The sequence below is a fragment of the Cygnus atratus genome, chromosome 10, assembly GCF_013377495.2.
Source record: "Cygnus atratus isolate AKBS03 ecotype Queensland, Australia chromosome 10, CAtr_DNAZoo_HiC_assembly, whole genome shotgun sequence".
Taxonomy (NCBI): Eukaryota; Metazoa; Chordata; class Aves; order Anseriformes; family Anatidae; genus Cygnus; species Cygnus atratus.
In genome coordinates this window covers 19,234,652-19,259,105 of record NC_066371.1, presented here as the reverse complement: position 1 = coordinate 19,259,105, position 24,454 = coordinate 19,234,652, and the positions used below count along the sequence as shown (strand labels likewise).

Sequence of the window (24,454 nt, the reverse complement as noted above, 5' to 3'; positions counted from 1 at the left end):
TTACCATTTGCTTGTTCTGCTTTTACAGTGCCCATAAAGCATTGGTAAATGATACAATTGTCAGAGTACAACAGTGGAAGACAATGATCATGGACAGGGATAGATGTGTTGGGAAGCTCCACAGCAAGAAAAGAGCCAGAGTCATGCTGCAAGCAGCACAGAGCTTGTCTGTGATTCATCATTGACAGCACAAACTTGGGACAGTGCTCTAAGAAAACCAAAACAAGAGAATGGAAAGCAAGCTCCTCAAGAAAAGCTTCTAATTCTATAAGGCAGGAAAAGTATGTTTTAAGTCATAAAGCAACTGTGATTTCCTACGGTGAATACAGCTTTGCACTTTTGAAGAAAGGAGATTCTCTCCATGCTCCTCCATATTTCTGTCTCTCTTGCAATTCAGTATTATTTCCCCCTTCTGAAACTCAAGATTAATTTTCAACTTTCCTCTGGCTTTCCAAAGTGCTGGCAGCCATTGAGACAGGGAGATTTTGGGGCCCCGAGACCTCTCAGTGGTTTAGGAACTGGGTGCTACTAGGTACAATGTTTCTGGAACCTGTCAAGCTTCTTATCCTGCTCCCCTTCAATATTTCAACCATCCCTGAGGAAATGCAATTTGAATATTAAACAGGGAACCCTAAAAACACTACAAGAGTGGTGCACTGCGCAGCCTAGCAGTTACTGCAATAATATAAGCAACAGGGATTATTTTTTTAAACTTAAATGTAAACAGAGTCCTTTTAGAGCTGTGGCAAACATGGGAAAGCATGACTGAAACTCTGGTGACTGCCATTACAGCAGCTGGAGAGCAAAGAGAGGCCCTAGGATTTGGAAGAAGAGGGAAAAATGGACAGAAACGCTGTATTTGGAAAGTCTTGTCGCTCCAGGTACCAAAGCAACTTGCTACAGCTCTAAGCATGTACAACCACCCCCAAGGTAAAGCACTACGTAACAGTCCACAGCCAGGGGACACGGCTGCTCACTTTGCTGTACCCCAGTACTTACATGTCAGACACTTTTCTGTAGTTGGAAGGGCACTCGAAGGACAGGCAGCGGAAGCTGCCCTGGATGTTATAGCAAGACTCTGCAGCTGAACAGTTATGGGTTCCTATTGCACATTCATCGATATCTAACAAGAAAAAATCCAAGGGAAAAAGATAGGGTAAGTAATCACAACTTGTGGGCTGCAATATATCTTCTGTGGAAAAAAATTTCCTTCCTTGACATTATCAGTTAATAGAAGCTGACAGTACCATTCAGTGTTGTATGCAATAAACAAGGGAGTCCACTCTTCTTTGTGAGCAGCGTGTGATCCTTTCCATGCTTTGGGACAGAGCTTCCCTTGCGTGGCAGAGGCTGTGGCCAGCTGCAGCCACCCATGGCATAGCCAGGGCTGGCCTTCTGCCACAGGGGAGGTTTGTTTCTTTACATGTGCTTTGCAAATGTTTCCACACTCCTTACAACCTAGCTATTCTCATTCCAGACACTTCTGATGCAACACAGGGCTTAACTTTCAGTGGAGAATAAGCATCAGAAGGATAAAAGTTCTTAAAACCCAAGATCCTCCTGTCTTGCAGCTTCCCTCTGCAATAAAACAAAACATTGAAGGTTCAAAACAAACACGAACATCTAGACAGAACTGTCGAACTGTCTGTGTTGTTATTTTCTCTCTTGCTCCTGATGTGTCAGAGATCTGTCATTAGGAATATTATAAGCTAGGCTGAAAGGGAACAGAATAATAACCAGATAGAGGCAGTCTGAGACAGAGGAAACCTAAACTCCTCAGACCACCCCGCAGCTGCTGTCCACCCCGCAGCTGCTGTGTAAGATTTCCTTAGCAGTTCCAACAGAAGATAGTTTTTAAACAGTTTCCTGAAAGTGATGGGCCAATTTTTCCAGCTTCACAGGTCAGTGGTAGTCCCTGAACCACAGTTCCTTGCCTAGGGCTATGTCTTGCAAGGTGTTTCTAAACAACGCTCGTATGTTGTTCGGCGTGCGAGCACAGTGCACGTGCGGTAAGTCAGTAGCTGGGAAAGCAGCTAAGTGGTCTCACAGGGCAGAGCTCTGCACGGACCTGTGCACGCTGCAGGCACTGTGTGTGAGCACCGAAGACAGTCCTTGATGAAAGGGCACTGCTATAAACCCCTCACACACTGCCTAGCGTATGTGTGACTGTAATGGATCCTCCTTCATGGAGGAGGTTGTAAAACGCCCTCACACCCCGCTCAAACAAACATTCCCCAGATTACCCAGCCTGCAGGAGGGGACACCCCTCCCCAAAGGGATCCCATATAACGGACCGGGGAGGGACACCCTATGTCTGCCTACATGTTTGTCATTCACAGCTTATTGTTAGGCTAAGTTATAAGTGATAAGTTATCCCTCAGGAATAAACAAATGCCATCAGAACATAACTGACTGGTGTTAAAAGCAAACTGGAATTTCTCACTGACTTTTTGAGAGTTGATAAAGCCAGGCTATGTCAGCAGAAGGATTTATCCACGCATGGAGGTTGCTCTGGATTGAAGCAGGGGGCAAACACAAACCAAAGTAACTACTGCTGTACAGCTACATAATCCAGGAGACCTAAGCTCCACCAGCCTGACTATTACAAAATATAGGAACTTAAGAACAACATGTTAGAACAAGAGTCACATTAAAAAATATATATATATAAGTATGTCCCCATTATAAGTCAAGTTGCAGAAGGCAACAAAGAATATTTAAAGCTCAAAGACACTTAATGGCCTGGAGCATAAGTGTGGTTACCTAAATAACACATATGCACAAGCCCAAGCCATGGACCTTATAATGCTGAAAACCAGATGCAATAACAAGAATCCAGCTTGAGCAGAAAATATTGGCAAAGACCTCACAGTCACATTGTGTACTCCCAAATGTCTAGACTATGCACGGAGGCTTTAAAATGAAATAAATGCTAACAGACAAACCACGTGAACTGTGTAGGACTCCGCAGTTCTGCCAGTTGTCACAGAAGAGACAGACTCTTTGGAGGAAAGCTATAACTTCCCTCTGCCTCCATTCCCCTGGGATGAGAACTGATCTCATACACTGCACTGACTGGTTTAAAAGTCTTGCAAAGAAAAGTATACAATAGGAAGTAAGAGAGAATCAAAGTAAATTAAATCCCTTGCTGGTTCTCAGAAGTGCCCCTAGGTGAAAAGAAAATTTCTTCCATATTGCAGTCATCGTCATGAAAACACTCACTTCACCAGTTTGGCTCTGCTGCAAAATACTATACACAGTTTCTCCAAAAAGATCCATATGTTGAGATTGTTATATGAGATTCAGCTCATTCATCTGAAAAAGGGGTCCAAAGAACATACCACCCATAACTCCTCAGAACCAGTCAGATGATGAGCAAGTGAGGCCAAATCTTCACCTGGTGGAAACCAGTATAATCTTCTTGAGTTTAGTCCAGCTGACATCAGCTCAGACTGTTTCTCTGAGCATGTGTTCAGAAGACCTCAGTGCATAAGCCTGCCCAAACCTGTAACTACACGCTTGTAGAGCTCACAAGTCTGCACTACATGTTCATTTGTTGAAAAATTAAAAAAAAAAAAAGAAAGAAAGAAAAAAAAAAGAGGGGGGCCACATACCCAAGGGGTTACTTCCAAGGCCTGACGAAATGCCAGCTTACCCAGCCATCCACAGAGCTGCTACACATCTGCTAAGTTCTGCAAGTAAGCCGACTTCACCCTCTAAGGAGGGTGCATGTACCAGATGGTTTAGGATCTTTGAAAAGTTTTTGCAAGCAATACCATACAACTCTCTTAGAAGGGCTGGTCTATACCATAGAAGCCATTTGCACAAAGGGTGAGCATGCAGTGAAGATTTCACATGACAGACAACGCAAGTGCAATCCCTAGGTCCATGTGGCAAACATTTTTCTTTCACCTCTAGCACTTGGAGCACCCTGGGTACCTCCAGCTCAGGAGAGCTGTGCTGGCAGATTAATGCAGTGACTCACACTGTTAACTCTGGAAGACATCCTCGTCTCAAATCTCAGTGCTGGCAGAGATGGCAACTAACCTGCCAGCACTCAAAATTAACAGTAAAAAAACATACAGGAAAGTTATAGCTGCAGGTTTTCTAAAGGTGACTTTTACATAAGGATTTAAATGCACGTGGGTACATCTGGAGCTGGATTCTGAAGTCATACTCAAAAACATATTAAAAAAAAAAAAAGCCTGGAAAGATTCTCATTGTCATTTGGTTTAATTCTCTGCTCCAAAGGCAGGATCGAGTATGCTTATGCCATTCATGATTTACACAGTGCAAATTCACTGCAGTTACCACTAAGAAGAGAATTTAAGCATAGGAGAATAGGAGATACCTAACCAAAAGTTACATGAAGGGTTCCTGAAAAACTAAGAGCAGGAAATGCCTGGTAGTTAGTGTAACCGACTGCAGGAATGCATGTAGAGTACATAAAGGTAATCAGATCTTCAATCATCATTACACAGTCAGTGCATCCTCTGGAAATGGGGGATTTTTACTTCAAAACCAGACAGCTGCATACCAGATGAAAACCACGAGGCACCCAGAATACGTTTCTATAATCCTGGAGAAAAGGGGTGTGTGGGAGGAGGATACATGTCATTTACACTAACATCTATGAATACCAACATATTTAAGCCTATGTGGCAGACTTCCGAATGTTCCAATCCCCATTACAGCTCCTGCATTCTCTTTCCTAGTTTTCTGGGGCAGGAAATTGCAACTTTTAATGAAGCCACAGATTTGAACATCTGGCACCTCTAAATAAACAGATCTGATGAGCCAAGGTGTACATACAGCCTGTGCAAGCAATTAGATGCCCCTGTTTGGATGATGAAGGGAGCTCCCTTAGGAACGCACTTAAACAATCAGCTCACATCTATAGTCGCCTCACTACTTTTTTCTAACACAGGAAAAAAAAAAAGACATTGTAGATACCAATATCTGTCAATTTTGTCAAATACTGGCTTTTTAACAATGACTAATATCCAAAATGGAGACTTGGTTGAGTAATCGTAATGTCTTAGATCATTCCAAGGATTAAACCTTCATGACATAATGCTTTCAGTTCATCAAGCTCCTCATTACCTCGACAGGTTCTTCCATTTGCTGCTATGGTATATCCCTGCTCAGGACAAGCACACTGATAACTACCAGGAACATTCACACAGCGGAAAGTACAAAGAATGCCTGCACTCTGCGTGCACTCATCGATATCTGGAAAACAAAACAAAAAACACCACAATTACAAACATATGGAAAAAAAAAAAAGAAAACCAGTCATCTCAAAAGTGAGGCTGTAGAACACCAGGAAGTTCTTCTATGGCAAATGTATAAAATAAACTTAAACATTTATAAAATATTCTTAAAGAATGCAACCATGAAGGTTTGATATTGGTCTAGGACAGCTGATTGTGCTTTCTGAAATGTTGAACATGAGTGCTTCATGGACTCATGGAACAGCACAGTAAGTCTTGGCACATCTGGGTTTGAAAATCTCATTGCAGTACCTCTGAAATTCTTCCTCTAGGATTGCTTTGGGAGCTGCCTTGTGCTTGGAGGAACATGGGTTTCTTCACCATTTCTTGAACAGAGACTCTCCAAAGTATGTGCCAGTATTGGTAACTTTAAGAGGAAAAGGTAAAACCCTTCCTGCCTCCATTCTGATCACTCTGCAACCCACCACCAGCAGAAGTCAGAGCAAGACAACCTCAACTGAATTTAAGTTTTAGCCAGTGCAGTATAAATAAATATCTCTTCCCTCCTAACTTTTTCAGTCATTAGCTGTAGCCCCATGAATCAGTAGTGTCGCTGGTTGTATGGTCACACAGACACCTTCCAGACCCAAGTAGGCATGAAAATGAACTGAATTTTCCAATAGCTAGAGTTCTCTTTTGCTTTCTCTGCAGCGGGGTGTAACTCACAATCATCCTCAGGCATCACCTGTGCAGCACCAGATGCTGTGGAAATTTGGACAGCACTTACTGTTAAAGAGTGTGCACATACTTAACTTGGCCTGACAAAGCAGCAGCCTTACCTTTACAAGAATGACCATCTTCTGCTAGCTGGAAACCTTGCCTGCAGTAACACTGGTAGGAACCATAAACATTGGCACACTCCTGGCTGCAGGGACTTGCATCGCATTCATTCACATCTGTATCCAAAAACAAAAGGTACAGAAATTGCTGCAACAGTTCAGAACAGAATCTTTCACTATTTCTTGTCCCTAAGATCAGCTATTAGATCTTTCTGGACGTTGTGGATAAGGATGGATTAATTTGTCACCCAAAGATGTGTCTACTCCCTAGGCAGGATACCAAGAAGCATGAGGATGTGTATTCCACCTAAATTTCATTTCTATATATGCCAATGTAAACATATATATGCATACAAACATTTGTTTCAGACTTTATATGTTACAGTTAATTAAAAATCTGTAACCATTGCCTAAAAAATCATGGAAAACTTGAGAAAATTCCATTCAATTCAAATCTACTTTTTCTTTCAAGTTTTGTCACTAATAAGATTCATTTTTATTAAAATTTGAATGAAAAGTCTCCTATTTCAACTTTATTATATTCTCTTCTTCTCTCATCTGGAAGGAAAGGAAAAAGTATATGAGCGAAAGGAAGAAAGAGGAGAAGCAAAGACGAAATAATGGAAGCTTTGTTCTAGCTGAAATATTTTAAATGAGATCCAAAAGCTCCTAGAGCATTTTTGGTTGTTTAAATCACAACAAAAGTGACTGCAGAACAAAATATGTGCCACTATAATATTTTGATTGCTGCACACTCTATATATTTTAAAAACAATAATTTACATCAGCTTCAAAATTTTGATAAAAGAAAATAAAAAAGAAGACTAAGAGAGATTTTCATTGCAGTGAGAGCTGATTAATTTGTAAACATTGTAAACGTCCAAACCACATATATTGGAAGGCTTCTCATAAGAGATGCTCTTTAACTCCAGGAGAGTATCTCAGCACACATTAAAACCACAATGCCCTCTGCTCTTTATACTTCAGTACTTTCCAAAGTCCAATTACCTAAACAAACCATCTGACATAACTTCTAAATGGTGACTGGGCTGGGGAAGGCACAGCTGCTCAAAAGCAGAGGTTGAACATTAACAGCCAATCACTTAGCTGTTTTATTGAGAAAACATGGAAGCTAAAAAGACTACTGCTATAAATAAGTTGACAGTAAAAAGAAGACAGGGAGAAGGAAAAGGTGCCCAGAATGCATCTTTGTGTCTTAACCTTGTAATAATGCACTGATACTTAATCAGCTGTGTGGACCCAGCAGCTTTGCCCACCACTGGGGGCACACACACTGTTTGCGTGGGAGCAATGGGAAAGCCTTTCAGGTGCATTGCTGACTGGGTGAGTACAAGGCACTAGGATTTGACAACTCTTATCTGACAGTCTGAATGTTTAATTCAGCACCTACAAATTTAAGCATGCACACATCATGGGCTTACTGTATTTGTATTTCACCTCAACTTCTCTAGAGTTCCTTAATTTACAGTGCAAATACTTCTTCATGGAAAACATCTCGTACCTTCACAATGCTTCCCATCATAAGACAGGCGGAAACCAGAAGAACAAGTGCAATGGTAGGACCCAGGGGTGTTTTCACACGTGTGCTGACACAGGCGTCCAGGGTAATTCCAGCACTCATTTATATCTGCCAGGATAACAAGCGAATCACCTCATAAACAAAAGCATCAAAGGAGATGCAGGAGGGTATTTTTAAGAAGTGTCAGAGATTGATTTGCAAAGCATGAAATGCTGCAACCTCAGGTTTTATGCTGTCTGCCTTTGAGCTCTAATTGGTGTATAGTAGTGATAAAATACAAAATGCTGTATCATGGTCTCTTATGAAGAAAGTTGTGAAGACTTCAGAAAGATAAATTTCCACAGCAGGAGAAGCGTAACCTATAGGAAAATATTTTGCAGTTGACTTTAATCGATAACCTGCAGCCAAACTAAACCCAAGGACACTTGGTCCATACTCATAGCACAGAGTGGCAGAGCTCTAAGAGGCTGGTCGACTGAACGATGGCTTTTCGGAGGTGATTCCATTATCTTCTGAGACACTGCATTGCAGAACTAATAACTGCACACTACAATAGTGCTAAATACTGCCTTGAGGTCCAAGGCTCAATCAATCAGTCGTTTCATCTGATCTTGTGCCTTACATACCAATGCAGGTTCTGCTGAATGCATCATACTGATAGCCCATCTTGCAGTCACAGCGATAAGCCCCAGGAAGATTATGACAAATCTGTCCTTCACCGCAACGGTGTACACCAGTTTGACATTCATCCACATCTGCAGAACCAGAGGGAGCAATTAGTTTAAATACTGTTTAAAAATAAATAAATAAACAACTCACTAACAGGAACAGAAACTGTTAGGGTCATCCATTGGACAGAGCAGATAGAATATCAGTTTTTCTCACTCTGCTATTCTGAGTCAGCTTTACATATCTCTGAGTTAAACTTCTGAAAAGCAATAAATTATTTTAAAGTGAAAATGACAACTTGAAATGCAATAGAGCTTTCCAACATATTCTGCATTTCAATGTAAACACATTTTGATCCTGATCAAACCATGACATTTAAACACCCTATTCTGATGTTCTTCCATTGTGTGAGTCACTGCAAGCCTTTTAAAGCAAAACAAGAACTAGCCAGAAATTCTGCTCATCCCTTGAACTAAAGCAATTGCTATTTTCATCTCCAGCTGCCCTTTCAATGCTGCTTCTGCTGTCTACCTTTTGCTCTTTCCACTGTTGATCTTTTTTCTTTTCTCAATCAACTGACATTTTTATATTCCTCATGGTCTCCCATCTGAAATCCAATACCAACAAATTCATTGCTCCTCCACTCACATGCACCACCTCCAACCTCATTTTACAAATCCTTTCAATACAGGCTTTCAATACAGGCTGATTTACGGGACTTGCAACATGACTAAATAGCTCATCAGTATTTAACAAATCCCTGTTACCATCTGTGACAAGCATCAAAAAATCTGATTAACCCACAGAAACTTGTATTTCTTCGAGCACTACGTGCTGCCATTTCCTAAGCCACCAGATCCTGCTTCCTTCCTATTATCGACATCTTCAACTACTTTGACAATCCAAGCCCCTGTTCATGTCCAATTAATCAGGATGGCAGTCTAAAGCTGGGGGGTTCTCCTTTCAGCAGTGCTTTCAGTCGCTGCCCTATTTGAAGCCATAAATTCAAACTCTATTTCATTTCAAAGGGTTCCTGGGTGGCTCCACATCAAGCAACAGCCTTGGAGAATGCTCAGGAAAGCGGTCACTTGCTGAGTAAAAGGCAGAGAAATGGAAGCAAGTTACTTATCACAGACACTTGAATTTGGAGAATTGAGGACTATCAACCCTGGTGAGAGGTGCAGACAAATATTTTCTTCCATACTTCGGCAGAGATTCCTCCCAATGCAGTCCCTGCTGGCACTGGGGTTAGTGATGGCAGGGATGCCACTCGCCCAGCAAGGGATTCCTGACAGGCTCACAGATTCCTGCTGACACACTGTCGTCTCATTTTCTTCTAAGAGCAAAGGTAGCATCGAACTAATGAAGTTTTCAAATGCAGATACACATCTGTAAATTGTTTTATTTGCAATCAATTCATACGTGCAACCATTTCATGAGTTTGTCCAAAATTATATATTCCATTGCTTTCAGCCTTTGGTTAGTTCTTAGATATTATCTCATCAGGATTACACTAAATTTCATGAAAGTTACAGTATTTTTCAGTTAAATGTAAGAGGTAGTTTTTCAGTAACTATACAAGTTTATCTGTGCTGAAGAAGCACGTCACAGAATCACAGAATTCATCTCTCTTCAAAATGTTCATTCTTTCTGATTCAGTATATGAGTTACTAAAAAACTACCTCAAACTGACTCAAGAATCTAACCACTGTAACGCCTTGAAGAAAAGAGTTTTTAGCATAGAGAGGGGAAGGTAGGACTGCATCTTTTTCTTTTTCTTCTCCATGCTCTCCACCTACTCAAAGAAAGTCACACCAATAAATGCCAAAAGATGCAGACTTCACACAGAGCACACACAGCAGAGATCACCAATCAACATTAAGCATTAGCTTTCCCAAACTCAAACAGTGTCATTATACTGGCTCCTTAAAAGCATTGTCCATCATATAAATTCAAGACAGTAATTGCATTGCATTGAGTTACCTCATCATGCCTTAAACATATCAATGCTGTATGAATAATGGCAGTCTCCTCCTCTGTCACATATATACACACAGTCACTCTCATCGTGAGACCAACTGATAAAGAAAGCTGGTTCATTCTGCAAATAACCAGTTCAAAATTTAGGAAGATAATTTGCTCCAGTCATTAGCAGGGCTTAAAAGCAAAGGTTGTTGGCACTGCAGACAGGACTTCTGAGCTGCTCAGTGATGGCTCCTGACTTGTGGCGGGTAAAAAAAAAAAAAAAAAAAAAAAAAAAAATGCAGCATTTATGGAGATGCTGGAATGGTGGTAACCCTAAAAACACTTCAGGCTCACCAGGCTTGGCGGCACAAATTTACCTTGTCCTTTGTTTTTGCTGAAACAGGCCTGATCAAAGTCAGCTGAAGAAATGTCTCTATACAACAGCTGAGACGGACAGGTCTTTTGGACCTTCCTTTTGTAACAGCCAGAATATTTCAGGCTGCTATATAATAAGACAGCAAATGAGACTGCACTACTTTGTCCTAAGTTTAGGAAACAACCCCCTGGAACTATATTAGGAAGGTTTCTCAATTTCTTCAGCTACATGCAAACTGTCCCTGTCTTCTGCTGTTTCCAAATCTTCCCCACTTTCTCACTGGCAAAGGATAGCCTGGAGAGCCCTGGGAGAAAAATCATGATGGACAGCAAAGACCAAAATGCAGAAAGTGGAAGCTTTTTGACTGGAGTCTTCTGTCTACACCACTAGTTTTGTCTGCAGGTCAATAGTTGTGATCAAATTAATAGACAGCCTCAAACATGGCTTCCTCCACCATCACAAAAGCATATTTGTTTATTTTCTACCCTTCCTTTTATTCAATGGGAACTTAAGCAGAAATCTTTAGGATATCATCACTAGCAGAAGTGCTGATTTGCCATGTCTTTATTTTTCCAGCTCTCACTTTATGATTTCCTACCCCATGTAACACAGGACAAAGGGAATTCAAAAATACATAGCCAGCCTTACCAAGGATCAAGCTTTCAGTTCCCTTGTGCCTAGTGGGCTCGTTCATGGAACAAATGTTAATAAGACATGAAATCTGCTATTCTGAGTCAGTAACTCCATATATACATTGGAACAAATACAAACCAGTATTGAGACGCATACCAGCCTATGTGACTATTTCAAGATTCTTTTCACAAAGAAAATGAGAATTTATCCTAAATGTGCACAACTGGATGTGAAAGGGAAACACCATTTATAGTGCTACAAAGAACATCTATTTATTGCTACCCCTGCGAGTCCACAAATTGTGTTTCCAATTTGCTGCCTCCCACAGATTCAGATCATATTGCTTACAGTGAGATACTGTACAAAACAGCAAAGGATCATGATTTTGACTGACAGCATGAGATTAAAAAGTAGCTAAATGACATTCACTCCAGAAGGGAAGTCAGTAAATCCCATATGCAGTCAAAAGCAATGTCATCCAGAGTACCCAGAGGAACTCCTTGCAGCAGTGAACCATCCTGGAGTGCAAACAAATCATTGAACTGCTTGGACAGCAAATTCCCATTCCTCAACTAAATTTATGAAGCTGGAGGTAACTCAAAACAGTTATTTTAGAACCGAAATGTACTTTTTCCTCTAGGAAGGCACCCTAGAAGAGACTGAAGCCTGAGCTTACCGATGCATCGTGTTCCCTCCTCATTGGAATGGTAGCCTCTGCTGCATGTCAGCGTGTTCCTTTGGCAGGTGTAAGATCCAACGGTATTGATGCAGTTGAATCCTGGTTTACACGGCTCAGGGAGAGATGTGCATTCATTAATATCTAGTGAAAAGAAATGAATTAGAATAGTGAGAGAAGCTATTTAACCTTTCTGGTCTGTTTTCAGCTCTCACTTCTTTTTCTTCATTTTAATTTATCATTTTCCAAAGATAAAAGCTGATGAAGGTCTGCTATGGTACCAGCTTCAAATTCATTACACACATCTTTAAAAGAGCAGCAACGTTTAAAATTAAGTTCACAGCAGGATTTAAGGAAAATTACATGTGATCAATGCAATTCTAGCCTTGGACAGTCTAAAAGAAACAGGTGTTGGCCAGTACTGCTGCACATATTACAAACATATTGCTGGTCACACTTACCAACACAGTTTCCCTCAGGGTCTTGTAAAAATCCATCCATGCAACGTTGCTTTGACTCACAGTAAAACGATCCCTCTGTATTCTGACAAACGAAGTTCACTTTACAACTGTGAGTTCCTCTCTCACATTCATCAATATCTGTTAATCACATCAAAACACCAACTTGTGACTAGTTAAACTGTCATTGCCAATAGTCATACTGACTAACTAGAGCTGCTTCTCTCAGAAACAAAGCGTCACTTAAATGAGAACCCAAAATTGCCTTTAGGAAATCTGAGGTTTGGGTGTGTTTGCTCTTGAACGCCCACTTCAGCACAGGCTTCAGAACGTGGCAGGTTGTCCTGCCACAAGTCTGAGCCCTACTGCTGTGCTCACAGCATCTCCTGCAACCACAGATCCTGAAACATCTGCGGTTTTAAAATCCTAAAGGCACAAATTGAAACAAGGAATAAGGGTGCACAAAATGTATACTAGACTGTTTCAAAAGCAAAATACTCTCTTGTACCTTATGTACCACAAGAATTCTAGGTATAAACTGGCCTACTCTGAAGTCGATAATAAAAGGGAACCTCACTTGAGCGGGGCCGGGATTTCACTTTGTGCATAGGCATACATGTATACCTATATGTACTTAAGTACACAGAACAAACACTATCCAACTCTGAAAAGTATTTTGGAAAAACAAAAAAAGAATGCAAGGTAGCAGTATTAATAACAAATTTCACTTTTCTTCCTTGCACTGCAGCCAGACCTCAAGACAGCTTTCTCATTTTTGTTATGAATATGAACTTCTATAATTACGGTCACCAACATAAGTTGGTGACACTAGCAAGTGTACTTTCTAGGTACACTGAAAACACTTCCTTTTTTAAGGAAAAGGCTTCAAACTCATAAAGCTTCAAAGTTATAAATTTAGTTTCAGACTTATAAATCTACACACAACTGATCTGTGCTGAGTAGCTGCACAGATCAGCTGCTATTGAGGCATTGCTTCAATTTCCCAATTGAAGAAGCCCCACCTAAGATCAGACGTCAGCTATGAACATGTCCGACGGTATCATGAACATTTAGTGTTGTATGTCATTAATTCTAAGGCTCCTTGAAAAAAAATAATGATAAATTTTATAATCTAGCTTAACTCTAAGATTAGAAAGCCATTCAGATTGTTAATAAATGTTAGAAATGCCAGAATCAAAGAGAAGACAACTTTCACAGACAGCCTCTTTAAGTAATCCAAGGTTTACTCATAACAGCTCTATGGAAAGCAAGATTTCAGATTATTTCTATTTTATAACCTTATGCTACATGTCAAGAGCTCTTCCTTGGGCATCTCTTACTCCAGCTGTCAGGAAGCTCTTTTTAGTATAAGATTTAGCAGCAAATACCTCTGGCTTTTGCCCTGAAAGGCAGGGCATGCATCTCTTGCGTGCACACATGCTGCAGAGCAGCTTCTGCTAAGCTGTCACTGCTGGGGCTCACTTCTCTATCAGAGCCCTACGCAGACCAAGAAGTGGGAGGTGACGAATAGCTTCTTAACCCCGTGACCATTCCAAATGTAAATAAATGCAGACAGACATCCTAAACACAGGAAAGACCGGACTGAGTCAGCCCCCTGATCCATGCAGGCTGTGTTTCAGTCTCCAGCAGCACACAGGATCAGCCCCTTCAGAGGGAAGCAGAGCTGCCCAGGCCAGCATAACAGGAATTCCTCCATCAGTGAGATCTTACCCTACCCCCTTAAAAAGAGGGCAAATCCTAATTCACAAGGTTTCATATATTTTATAAATTATTTATAGTTATTTTTGGGAATTATTTCAAATAAATGAATGTACTGAAGGGGCTTATGAAGCCAAATGTTTCCACAATGTTCAGCCTCTTTTAGTTCAATCCTCATATCACAGACCAGCAAGAATAAAATGTTTTGTAATCCCTTTCCTTTCCTTCCTGATAACAGCAATTGCATCAGCCGAAAAACACTTGTCTTACCAACACATTCTCCATCTTTAAGTTCATAACCTGGCTGACAGCTCAATTCCTGGAGACATTTAAATGATCCCATCGTGTTGACGCAGTGTTCCCTCCGCTGGCAGGTGTGTGTATCTGTTACGCATTCATTAATGTCTACAAGAAACAGTTAAACAATTCAGTGCCTCATATTTATGAAGAAGTCTGCCTCTTCTTGCTCTCTTTTGGAAGGAATCAAAAGCTCAGGTGAAACCTTTTCTTCCAAAAGATATTTGATACAGACTTTGCTACAGTGTTCAGATGAAAGATGTTTTATTTCAGCACCTTTTGTTAATGCCGAGTGACTCGAGAAACACAAATCACAGAGAGATTTCCTCCCACCCCCACCCCTCCCCAAATGTGCAGTGCATGGTGCAGGACAAGAGACGGACAGAACTGATGAAATGCAGCAGTGGGCAGAGGGATGATAATCGGCTTCCCATTTACCGGATAGAAACCTCCTGGATAACTGAGTGAGAAAATGATTCATGCTCATTGCTCGTTACCAGGTTTTCCTAGCTTGGGCTACGTATCAGTCCTGCTGCTTCGTGCCAGATAGACAGGAGCCGCTGGTGTGGAACTGCTGAAGAGATAGGTACTGAAACTGCCTGCCTCACTGCAGGTGGAGCCACGGACTATACTTATTTCCTGAGGAATAACAGCATTACAACCAGGTACGCAAGAAAATAGGGAGAGAGAAACCCTGAATGCTCAGTTAAGTTTGTAAATTTGTATTTACATCTTTTAAGAGATCTAATTTCAGCAGGTAGAGCACTGAAAAAGTTATTTAAAAAATCACTTAAATACCAGATCGTGGAATGTAGGACAATTTGGAAAAAAAAAAAAAAAAAGCCATACATAGGCTCAGATAAAATCATTTCAAATTCAGATTTTGCTTAATAATGAAAGCAAGGGATGGCATGACGAGCAAATACAAACAACAAAAATAAGTGGAGCTTTGGAAGAGAAACTTTCTTTCCATTCCACACAAAATCCGACACTTCCACAGATCTGGATAAAGCTAAGATGTATTTCTCAAACAAACAAAAGCCACATGTGACCATAACCACTACCAATATCTGGCTTCTCTGCACATGAAGCTGTTTTCACATCACACAATAAAGCAAGTGTTGTTTAAATAAGATTCTTGTTTTAGCTGTAGAACATAATTCCCAGATAAGCACATCAGAGATATTACTTCCCCCTGCAGAGTATGAAAACAGGAAAAGCCCCTTTAAAAGCTTTTCGTCTTCAAAAATGTGTCAGCTTTTTCTCTGCCAAACAGATGAAGAGGAGCACCAAGACATTTCTGTTCCTGCTGAAGTCAGCTAACTGGTGACATGCACTGAGTTTTGTAAGGCCAGCATGTCAACTTGGTGCCCATTCACTTTTCATTTGTTGGGCTGATTTTTGGTTTTGTGTCAATTTGGTTTTTGGTTTCGTTAACTACTGCTATTCTTCACATGCTGTGCACTTGGTTTTCAAAGTCACCTAATCAATCCACGGCAGGGTCACTGCTGTCAGCTGGATAGCTTTCTGCCTGTCCCGCAGGGTGTTTGTGCACTTCCACGGAGAGGCAAGTACTTGCCCATTCTAAAGCTTTTGCAGGGTTATGTCTTCCTAATGCTCATCCAGCCTCCCAGTTTCTACACATTAGCATGAAGCATAGACACCAGTATTCTCCTAACTGGCCTTGGGGAAAAAACAAAATCAAAAAACCTCACGTGCTGGGAGAAGAACATGAGCTGCTGGGAATCTCTCTCACCTAACTAGATCTAGTTCTTAAATAAATTTGAGATACTTAAAAAAAAAAAAAAAAAAGACAAAAATGGCTGTGAATAGCCACTTAACAGCATACAAATTAGTGCAAGTCTTTCCAATGATTTAAGAGGCTATACAACAGATCTGCAATTATTATCTTTTCTTGCAAACCACAAAGGGCCTTCTCATATAAACAAATTGTCAGCACTACACTGCATCGTATCAACTTAAGTCACTTTAGTATATCAAAAGAGCCACTATGAGGAAAGCATATTTGTCTGCAATACAACTTAAGTACTATAGGAAGTATTCCACCTGAATAGAAGGTGCAGAGAGGTAAAAAGAGGATTAAGACTTCACAGGGAAAAAAAAATATATAATTTAATGGTTTTGGTCATATTTTTTATTCAATTTCCAAAATTATAAGTAATTGAAAAAATAAGTGCAGCTGGCCAGAAAGCATTTTAGAAAATTAAAATTATAGAAACTAAAAGATTGCATGCCAGATCTTTGCTTTCAATGAAAGGTTCGTGCACAAGTGATACACTGACAATCGCTAACGCCTGACATTTGTGACACCGGCTGAGATGCAAGGCTCGGCCCTGCCCTGCCCAATGTTAGGGCATGAACCTCCATTTCTGATATTGGACTGATCACCAGACCACCACTGCTTCCTTTTCCTTGTTATTAAACACACATGCCAATTTTTGGCCCCCCCCCCCCCCGTTTTTTTTTGGAGTAGCTTCCCAAATGGTTATGCCACAAAAGGGGATCTCAGAAGAACTGCAGGACCTTTCCCACACATTCCTGTCAGCCCATGCTGCTGCTGTCACTATCGATGCCTATCACAAAACTGCCTCCCTCAGCATCAGGGTAGGAAAAGGCATCTCTGGCAATTACAGCCACAATTTGTGCAGGGGCAGGTACACGAGCACCTGAAGTGGCTCCGTTCAGCCCAGGATGCTCCTAGTATCATTTTGCTCTACCATCATGGCACAAGGTAGAGGGGAGCAATGACGGAATACATTTTGTTAAGGCCTTTTGTCCTCCCTACTGATTACCCATAAAATCAAGAGTGTCCATAACCTGTCTGTCTTCAGTACTGGAAACCAACTCAACAAGTCAATCAGATGATTGACAGAACACTACAGAAAACAAAAAGTTATATTTCCAGTTTAAAGCAAAGTTAATGCTCAACATTGGACGAACTGCTGTCTTCACCTAACACAGTTAAAACTGAGGTAGGGTGAGATTTTATTTATAAAAACAGAAAAGGAGGAAAAATAATTTAGTTATATATTAAAAACAAGTCCAAAAGTTAATTTTGGAGAAATACTAGGGCTACGTCTGTGGCAACAACATTCCACACTTTGTGTCAGTAAAAACCAGGATGAAATTTAATCATGTAACACTTCTTTTTTCCTGGAATTGTTGTTGCAAACATATGCATGAACCCTGAGCATATCTGTTGTACGTAAGAAACTGAAATTTTTGCAGAGGAATATCATCATTTACCTAGTGCCATTTTTTCAACACATACTTCTACATCCAAGTAATAGTTTTGCACTTTTTTTTTTTTTTTTTTTTTTTTTTTTACACAAATGTGAAACGCAGACCTTTTTGGTTCTGCATCTGTAGTTGCTCATGAATTCTTTCTCTTCAAATCACTTCATGTCAATTTATTTTATGGAATACAGCTGTTTTATTTAGACCTGTTGTTATTTTGCCACCATCTATCCTGTTTCTTAGTGGCTTTGCCGATGCACAGTCCCTATGGTTCAGCAATAAAATGACCACTTACTGGTCACTCTGGCAGGAGGAAAAGTTTAGATGAGAACAGCAAAGAAAATAAAACAGTAGTCTCCCATCAGCATGCACGTGGGTGGTGGTAATGACTTTGCCTGAAAGTCACCAGGAAAAACAATCCAAGTTAAAAAAGACCCGACCTGGCTCTTATCTCTGGAGAACATGGAGCTCTCAGCCCTAAAGACATTTCAATATCTGTTCACAGTTACACAAAGCTAGTGTGTGCGAGCTATTTAAACAGCTGGTGACTCTTCATTGTGCGTGGTTGGCTTTCAGGAATTCTGGATATCTGCTCTTGGATGCACCTGGAATTATAATCTTCCACAGTTTGACTAAAGGAAATTCAACAGATAAACGGTTATCAGCTGTTTTGTTGCTGTGCAAGGGTTGTTCCTCCCATCCCTAAAATATGCAAATAGCAACATAATTAAAACAACAATAATTTGCAAACAAATTACCAAAGCTTTCCTTATGGTGTTTGAGATAGAACACAAAAGCAGTTAAGCTGGAAAAGGATAACTTAGGCAAATATGGCTGCAAATGAGGCAGTTGCACAAATCAGAAACCACAGTATGCTTGTGGCTTTCCCCTTCGACTAGAAACATAGCAAAAATGTCAAATACAGCAAATGTTCTCCAGGCACCACGCACAGAGCAGGGCTGTATATGAGTGGGGAGAACACAGGATGTATCTAACCAACAGAAGAGAAACATCAAAGTATTCTAGACTGTTTAACACGGATACCTGTTAAAAAAAAAAAAAGCATCAGTTAAATCTAGAGCTTTGTTTTTTAGTGAGGAAGAGGATCTTTTAGCTTTACAATGAGTTGTATCTTCCATTTTATTAGCAATGCCTTAGGTGTATCTTTCATCAATCACAATAAAACTATAAAAATAATGTCATGGGGTAGAGGACAGGAGAGGAAGAAAGTGAAGAAAAGGAAGCACTTGGAATCTTCTACTGCATCTTCTGCCAAAGTTGCTTACAAACATGCATTAACTTAGTTTCAAAACACTGCTGAGAGATGCAGAAAAGGACAGATATATCCCTACTGCATAGTGCAGAAAAAACAGCAAGGGATTAATGGCAAGATTTTCCAGAAGAAGAAAGCAAGGTGAGGCAGCTCCTTCAGCTGCTCACTTGCCAGACGTTATGTTCAGAAGTGCAGTATGTGCTGGGGGCTCTGTGAAAGCCATGAAAGGCACCACACAAACTGGCCAAGTGTAAATACTACAGTCCATCTCACAGTCTGGTATTTTAGCTGTAGAGGCTTCCTTCCTTCCAATGTTGTTCTCTCAGCCATTTCATTTAAACTAAATAACTTCATTATTTTGCATGCTCATCAGTATCTCTGATTAAAAAATAATAATCCAATTTTGACAATTTAAGGAAAACCCAGAAGACGGTAAACCAAACGTCTGCTCTAAACTATGACATTATACAAATTTCACCATGCCCCAATGCCATATGTTCTCATTACTACAATGAGATCATAGAGCTTTCAAAGATAGGAATAAAACTAAAGCTCTGATACTGCGAGATTGTGATGGTGAGAAAAATAATGTTAAAAACACTAGGAGAAGTTCAGGAATGGAAGAAGGTAAATGTATTCACCCATGACATTATAGCCCCAGCACCACTGCTTTCATTAGTGGCTGGAGGTCTCCAGGTGCTTGGTTTTTCCAGGCATTATCACATAACACTACTGCAGCTCAAGTGCCTTCCAGACTGGCCTGTAGAAAAGTACTCCAAATAGAAACTTTTTCATAAGCTCAGGCACTGGCTGCTTAAAGCAAATGAAATCCTCACAAATACGTTCGTAAAAATAGATTAGTTTCTTACAAGAAGTTAAACAGCAGGGATGATACAGCAAAATTATGATGCATCCTTGACTTTTATACAAAGAAATTTGTGTCAGAATCATCAAAGGACTGATCTGAATTTTAAAATTTCATCATTTTTTTTAACAGATCTTTTCCACTGCCTCAACCTAGGCAGATTTCTTATGAACTTTTGCTGTTTTGTGATGTCTGGGGATTTGGCAGTATTGACACTGTCCAGAGAGATCAACTGCTATAATAGTCAGTTCAGTTTAACAGTCATGAGAACTGCTGTGGTCATCATACCTATGAACTTTTATGACTTTCAAGCAGTTATTTGTATCCTGAGAATGTATTGCTAGGGAAAAAGCCAAATAGCATACAACTCATGATGTTAAGTGGCTGAGCAAATGGTGAACATGTGTTTTTACTAACTCGTATTGAAATGTCATATGCAAAGATGGCTAGAGAACCTTTTAGTACAAATGGTTTAAATGCATTGCAGAGCATGAAGAATTATGATGCTGTGGTGAATGGCTTATACCTATCATCTTACCAACACATTTTCTATGCCTGTTGAGTATAAAGCCCTCTGCACAGATCACTCTGTGGTTGACACAGTAGAATGATCCCAATGTGTTCACACATAATTGTCCTCTGGAACAAGCGTGAGCACCTGTGAGGCACTCATCCAAATCTATATCAACATGTTGCAACCAAAAGGGAAAAATAGAATGCTATTAGAACGATTTCTTAAATGAAACATTTCTTTCACGCTGGAGATCTCTAAATGAAGTGTCTTGGAGCTACCACATAAGCATGTGCTATAATAAATACAGTGTTACACTGAAAATACAGCTGGGATAAACCCTCAGAGATCATCTAGTCCTTGCTCACACCCCTGCACCTTTGTCATTCCAGAAGAAGATATTCTTAAAAATAGGCAGTGACACAGGTGCAACACGCACTCTTCCCAGGAAACCTGTCCCAGTGCATAACCATCCTTACCATCAAATACTTATTTTAACACAGATTATAAATGTCTCTTGCTGCAATTTAAACTCATTACTTCCAGTGACATTTGTGAATTTCTTCACCTCCTGCAGGAAAGTGAATGCCTTGAAATGCCCCTTTTGATTCCGACATTAATCAAATTAGCTTCCACCACACTTGAGTAAGCATTGCACAGCGAATATTTATCTGGTGATATTAAATTCCCATTTTCTTCACAGGCTATCTGGAATTCCATCAAAATGATTTGTTATTCAACAAGATCTGAGATTAAGAGGGATGTGGATCACTTGTGAGCAATTCTGAGCATCAGAAACTTCTACTCACATTTCACTGCTGGATGTTGCTCCCATACTTACAAATGTCTAATAAAGGTATGTCACAAGGCATTGCTTCTCACCCCCAAAATCTTTACATTTAAAACGTATAGAATGTGAAGGATCATAATGCAGCTTCGAAATTCACTGTTCGTCATGGTACAGGCCTGAACTTCACTGTCAAGTGAAACGCTTGGAGCTGTACCAACCCACAGTGGCACATTCTTTGTACCAGTGAAACCTCACATTTTCAAGGCAGCAGAAATGAATAAAATAATAACCCACCACCAACAAAAAACAGGTCACTGGGCAGATCTGTAGCTCTGAGATGGTTCCCCAAGGCAGCAGACATGCCCAGGTCCTGCCAGTTGCTTCCATTCTCAGGAAGAGAGGCTGCGAGTCCATAGCTGAACAGTCAGACTCTGGGACAAACAGCAGTGGGAACAGACACTTAGAGGGCTGAAAAAAAGTCTGGGACATCAGAGGAAATGAGCACAAAACCGGGCTTGCCCTCACCCAGGTAATAGGCAGACTAGATAGATGTGCTTCAGGAGTTACCTATAAAAGACCTGCTATTCCTTCTGCCAAAAGGTCTCAGAGGCAGCAGTTTTGTCTCTGTACTGCCACTTGCAATGCACAATACTGAAAATAAAGAACCCTTAAGAAAACACCTTGGGGTCTGCGATCAATGAGGTCTATATAATAATGTTTTAGTCATGTCTCTGTGGTGAACCATAACCACTTACCTTCACAAGAAATCCCATCAGCCATGATAGTATATCCAGACAAACATGAGCATACAACATTTTCTTCCACAACATTGCAGATGTGCTTGCAGGGACCATTATCTATACCAAGCAAAATTGCAAAATACATTAACATTCACAACACAGATCAGCTGAAGTTACAACGCTCTAGGTCATCCAAATACACTCCCATCATAGACAATGGAAAGTGCAGTTTGTGAACAATCTGTCCAGGCAGCCCTAATCGCTGCTTACAACCCTCCAATCACACAGAAACACACCTGTGCCAATCCCACCTCTATTGGGCACGTTACACTGCACAGCTGTGCTGGTTACCTTAAACTAAATAGCAGGTGTGTAATAACCCTGAAATCAGAGTACAGCCTCAAATTACCCCCTCAGGTTTCCCCTGACAACTTTCTCAGGCTTGTGCCAGCAGTAACAAGTTAAGGATGTGCACTGCAATCACATCGGTGAAGGGATGTGTGGAATTTTAACATTCCTCACCCATTTGCATCTGCAGTTTTCCCCTCTGACATACCTTTGCACTTATCCTGCTCTTCCTGTAAGGACACGATGAGAAGAGGCTGAGCAGGAGAGGCTGCTGGAGGGGCAGTGGGTTCTGCTTCCAGGCTTGTCACCTGTCCTCCGTCAGGGTCTGTAAGGCAAGGTGGGCAGAGATGGATTAAGGGCAGCATCACATCCACCAGGCACCCCATAGTAAGAGCCCTGGTCCTAATCATCCCATGCCTTCAGGGTCTGTAGTAAGGAACATTTTGGTGATGTGGACAACTGTTTGTGCATGGAGCCGAACAGTTGGTTTTGCAAGATGCCAAGTGTTTGATGAGAACAACTGTGACAGTATGACCGCATGTACACAGAGTGCTGCTAGTTAGTGGAGATGCTCACACGCGTCATGGATAGAGTAGGAAGCTGGGTTGTAAATAACTTCCATAGAGTAAAATATGTCAACATCTTATGAGTCAAACCAAGTATTAATTTAAAATTTTATAATGCTGTTATATTGCAAAGACAGTGGGTGTCTTTCTTTTGGTGCACGGGAGGGAAAAAAAGCAGAACTCAAAACAAGTTCAACAAACTCATTCTGTATATCCTATTTCAACACAGATGAAAAGCAGATGCTCACCTTTACAAGCGCAGGATACTCCGGAATGACTTTTACAAAGCGAAGTGGTAAACATGACAGCTGCTGTTATTAAGATTTTCGACAAAGTGAATAGTGTTCTGTTTGTTTTTAATGAGAAGCTCTATTATATCAATAAGAATAATCCAGTTTCTAAATATCATCAGAATGGAAATCTAAATCCATAAGGCTAAATTCTTTCATTCATTTGAGTTCAAGCATCACCTGGAGCAAAGCATGAGCCACCAAACAATGGCAACAGTAAATGACTAACTGCAATTGCTATATAGGTTTGCAGTATGGGGAAGGGTGATTTCATTTTAAATAAAACAAACCACAGACATACAGTGGACCATAACACAGGAGAGGTCAATGCAAGACACTTTATTGTGGCATATCTAAAATGATTTCCCCAAAGAGCAGAGAAGTGAGAAGCTGATGTTTCAGCAACGTACACGTTCTCCTTGCCTCACGGAGCAGCTGCAAGAACATCACTTCTAAGCCTCGTGGAAAAGTATGACACTTTTAGAATGCAGAAGTTAAATACAAAAACATTCAGGGTTCTGCCCAGAGCAGGAAATGCTCTAGGACAGGTAGAAACATAAAGTATTATATCTAATCACAGGAGTAAGAATTACCAGCAGTGTGAGATTTAAAACGGTCTGGTGTGGGCCTCCATGCACAGAACACAGGACAGAGACGTGCATGTACACAGAGAAAAAACGAGGAACAACAGGCCAGAATGCCACACTGCTAGGCAGAGCATGTATTTGTTAGCCATGAATAGTGAGGGAAGTGCCCTGCTCGGCCATCTCTCTTGTCCAGCCCATAACGTGACCCAGGACTCCACAATGACAGTAGCAGCCCTGCTTTGCCTCGCTCTTCCTATGTGTCTCAGATGTCTCATTCCAGTCCTCTACCCTTGCCTCAACCAAGCTCTGTAACCACCCAACACCTCTTGGCACAGCAGCCTTGCAGAACTGCCAAAAATACCGACTACTCAGATACAAGATGTATTAACCCAAATCTGCACTTAACAGAGTTAGTAATGGGAGAAGCAAAGCAAAGGAAAACAAAAAACACTGCTATGCTCCAGGTGAGTGATCAAGCCAAACTTTGCAGAGCTAAAATAAGAACCATTTTCTTTAACACTTTTGGATTAGGCTCTTTCCCCAGAATTTTAACATAAACAGAGCATCAGCTGCTGCAGAAACAGTCAAACACATTATTGATGTAAGTACTGTAATATCATGTTGAGAAAAGTGACATAATGAATACTCATCATTTGGCTTGGGCAGGAGGTATTTGAAGTCTAAGGAATTTTGTCATGGGATGGCAACACTTCATGTGCTTGTTAAATAATTGAAAGCACTTGTAACTAATCTAAGGTTTCAACTTTTCAGATTATCTGATCTGAAATCTTGCCATTGGAGAACTCCAGACATCAATACGATTATTACACAGTAGACATTC

At 40.6% G+C, this 24,454-nt stretch overlaps 1 protein-coding gene across 11 annotated transcripts in view; it reads right to left on the bottom strand.

Annotated features, from left to right (window-relative positions):
• Positions 1 to 24,454, bottom strand: part of FBLN2 (fibulin 2) — a 112,104-nt gene that overhangs the window by 6,654 nt on the left and 80,996 nt on the right. For all 11 annotated transcript variants that reach the window (XM_035558480.2, XM_035558473.2, XM_050712878.1 and 8 more), the window contains 10 exons: positions 22,379 to 22,495; positions 21,838 to 21,939; positions 14,359 to 14,493; positions 12,373 to 12,510; positions 11,912 to 12,055; positions 8,219 to 8,347; positions 7,575 to 7,700; positions 6,053 to 6,169; positions 5,104 to 5,232; positions 1,000 to 1,123 (listed from right to left, as the gene is read on the bottom strand). In XM_035558480.2, the coding sequence (XP_035414373.1) occupies positions 1,000 to 1,123; positions 5,104 to 5,232; positions 6,053 to 6,169; positions 7,575 to 7,700; positions 8,219 to 8,347; positions 11,912 to 12,055; positions 12,373 to 12,510; positions 14,359 to 14,493; positions 21,838 to 21,939; positions 22,379 to 22,495 (1,261 nt within the window). The remainder of the gene's footprint in view (positions 1 to 999; positions 1,124 to 5,103; positions 5,233 to 6,052; positions 6,170 to 7,574; positions 7,701 to 8,218; positions 8,348 to 11,911; positions 12,056 to 12,372; positions 12,511 to 14,358; positions 14,494 to 21,837; positions 21,940 to 22,378; positions 22,496 to 24,454) is intronic.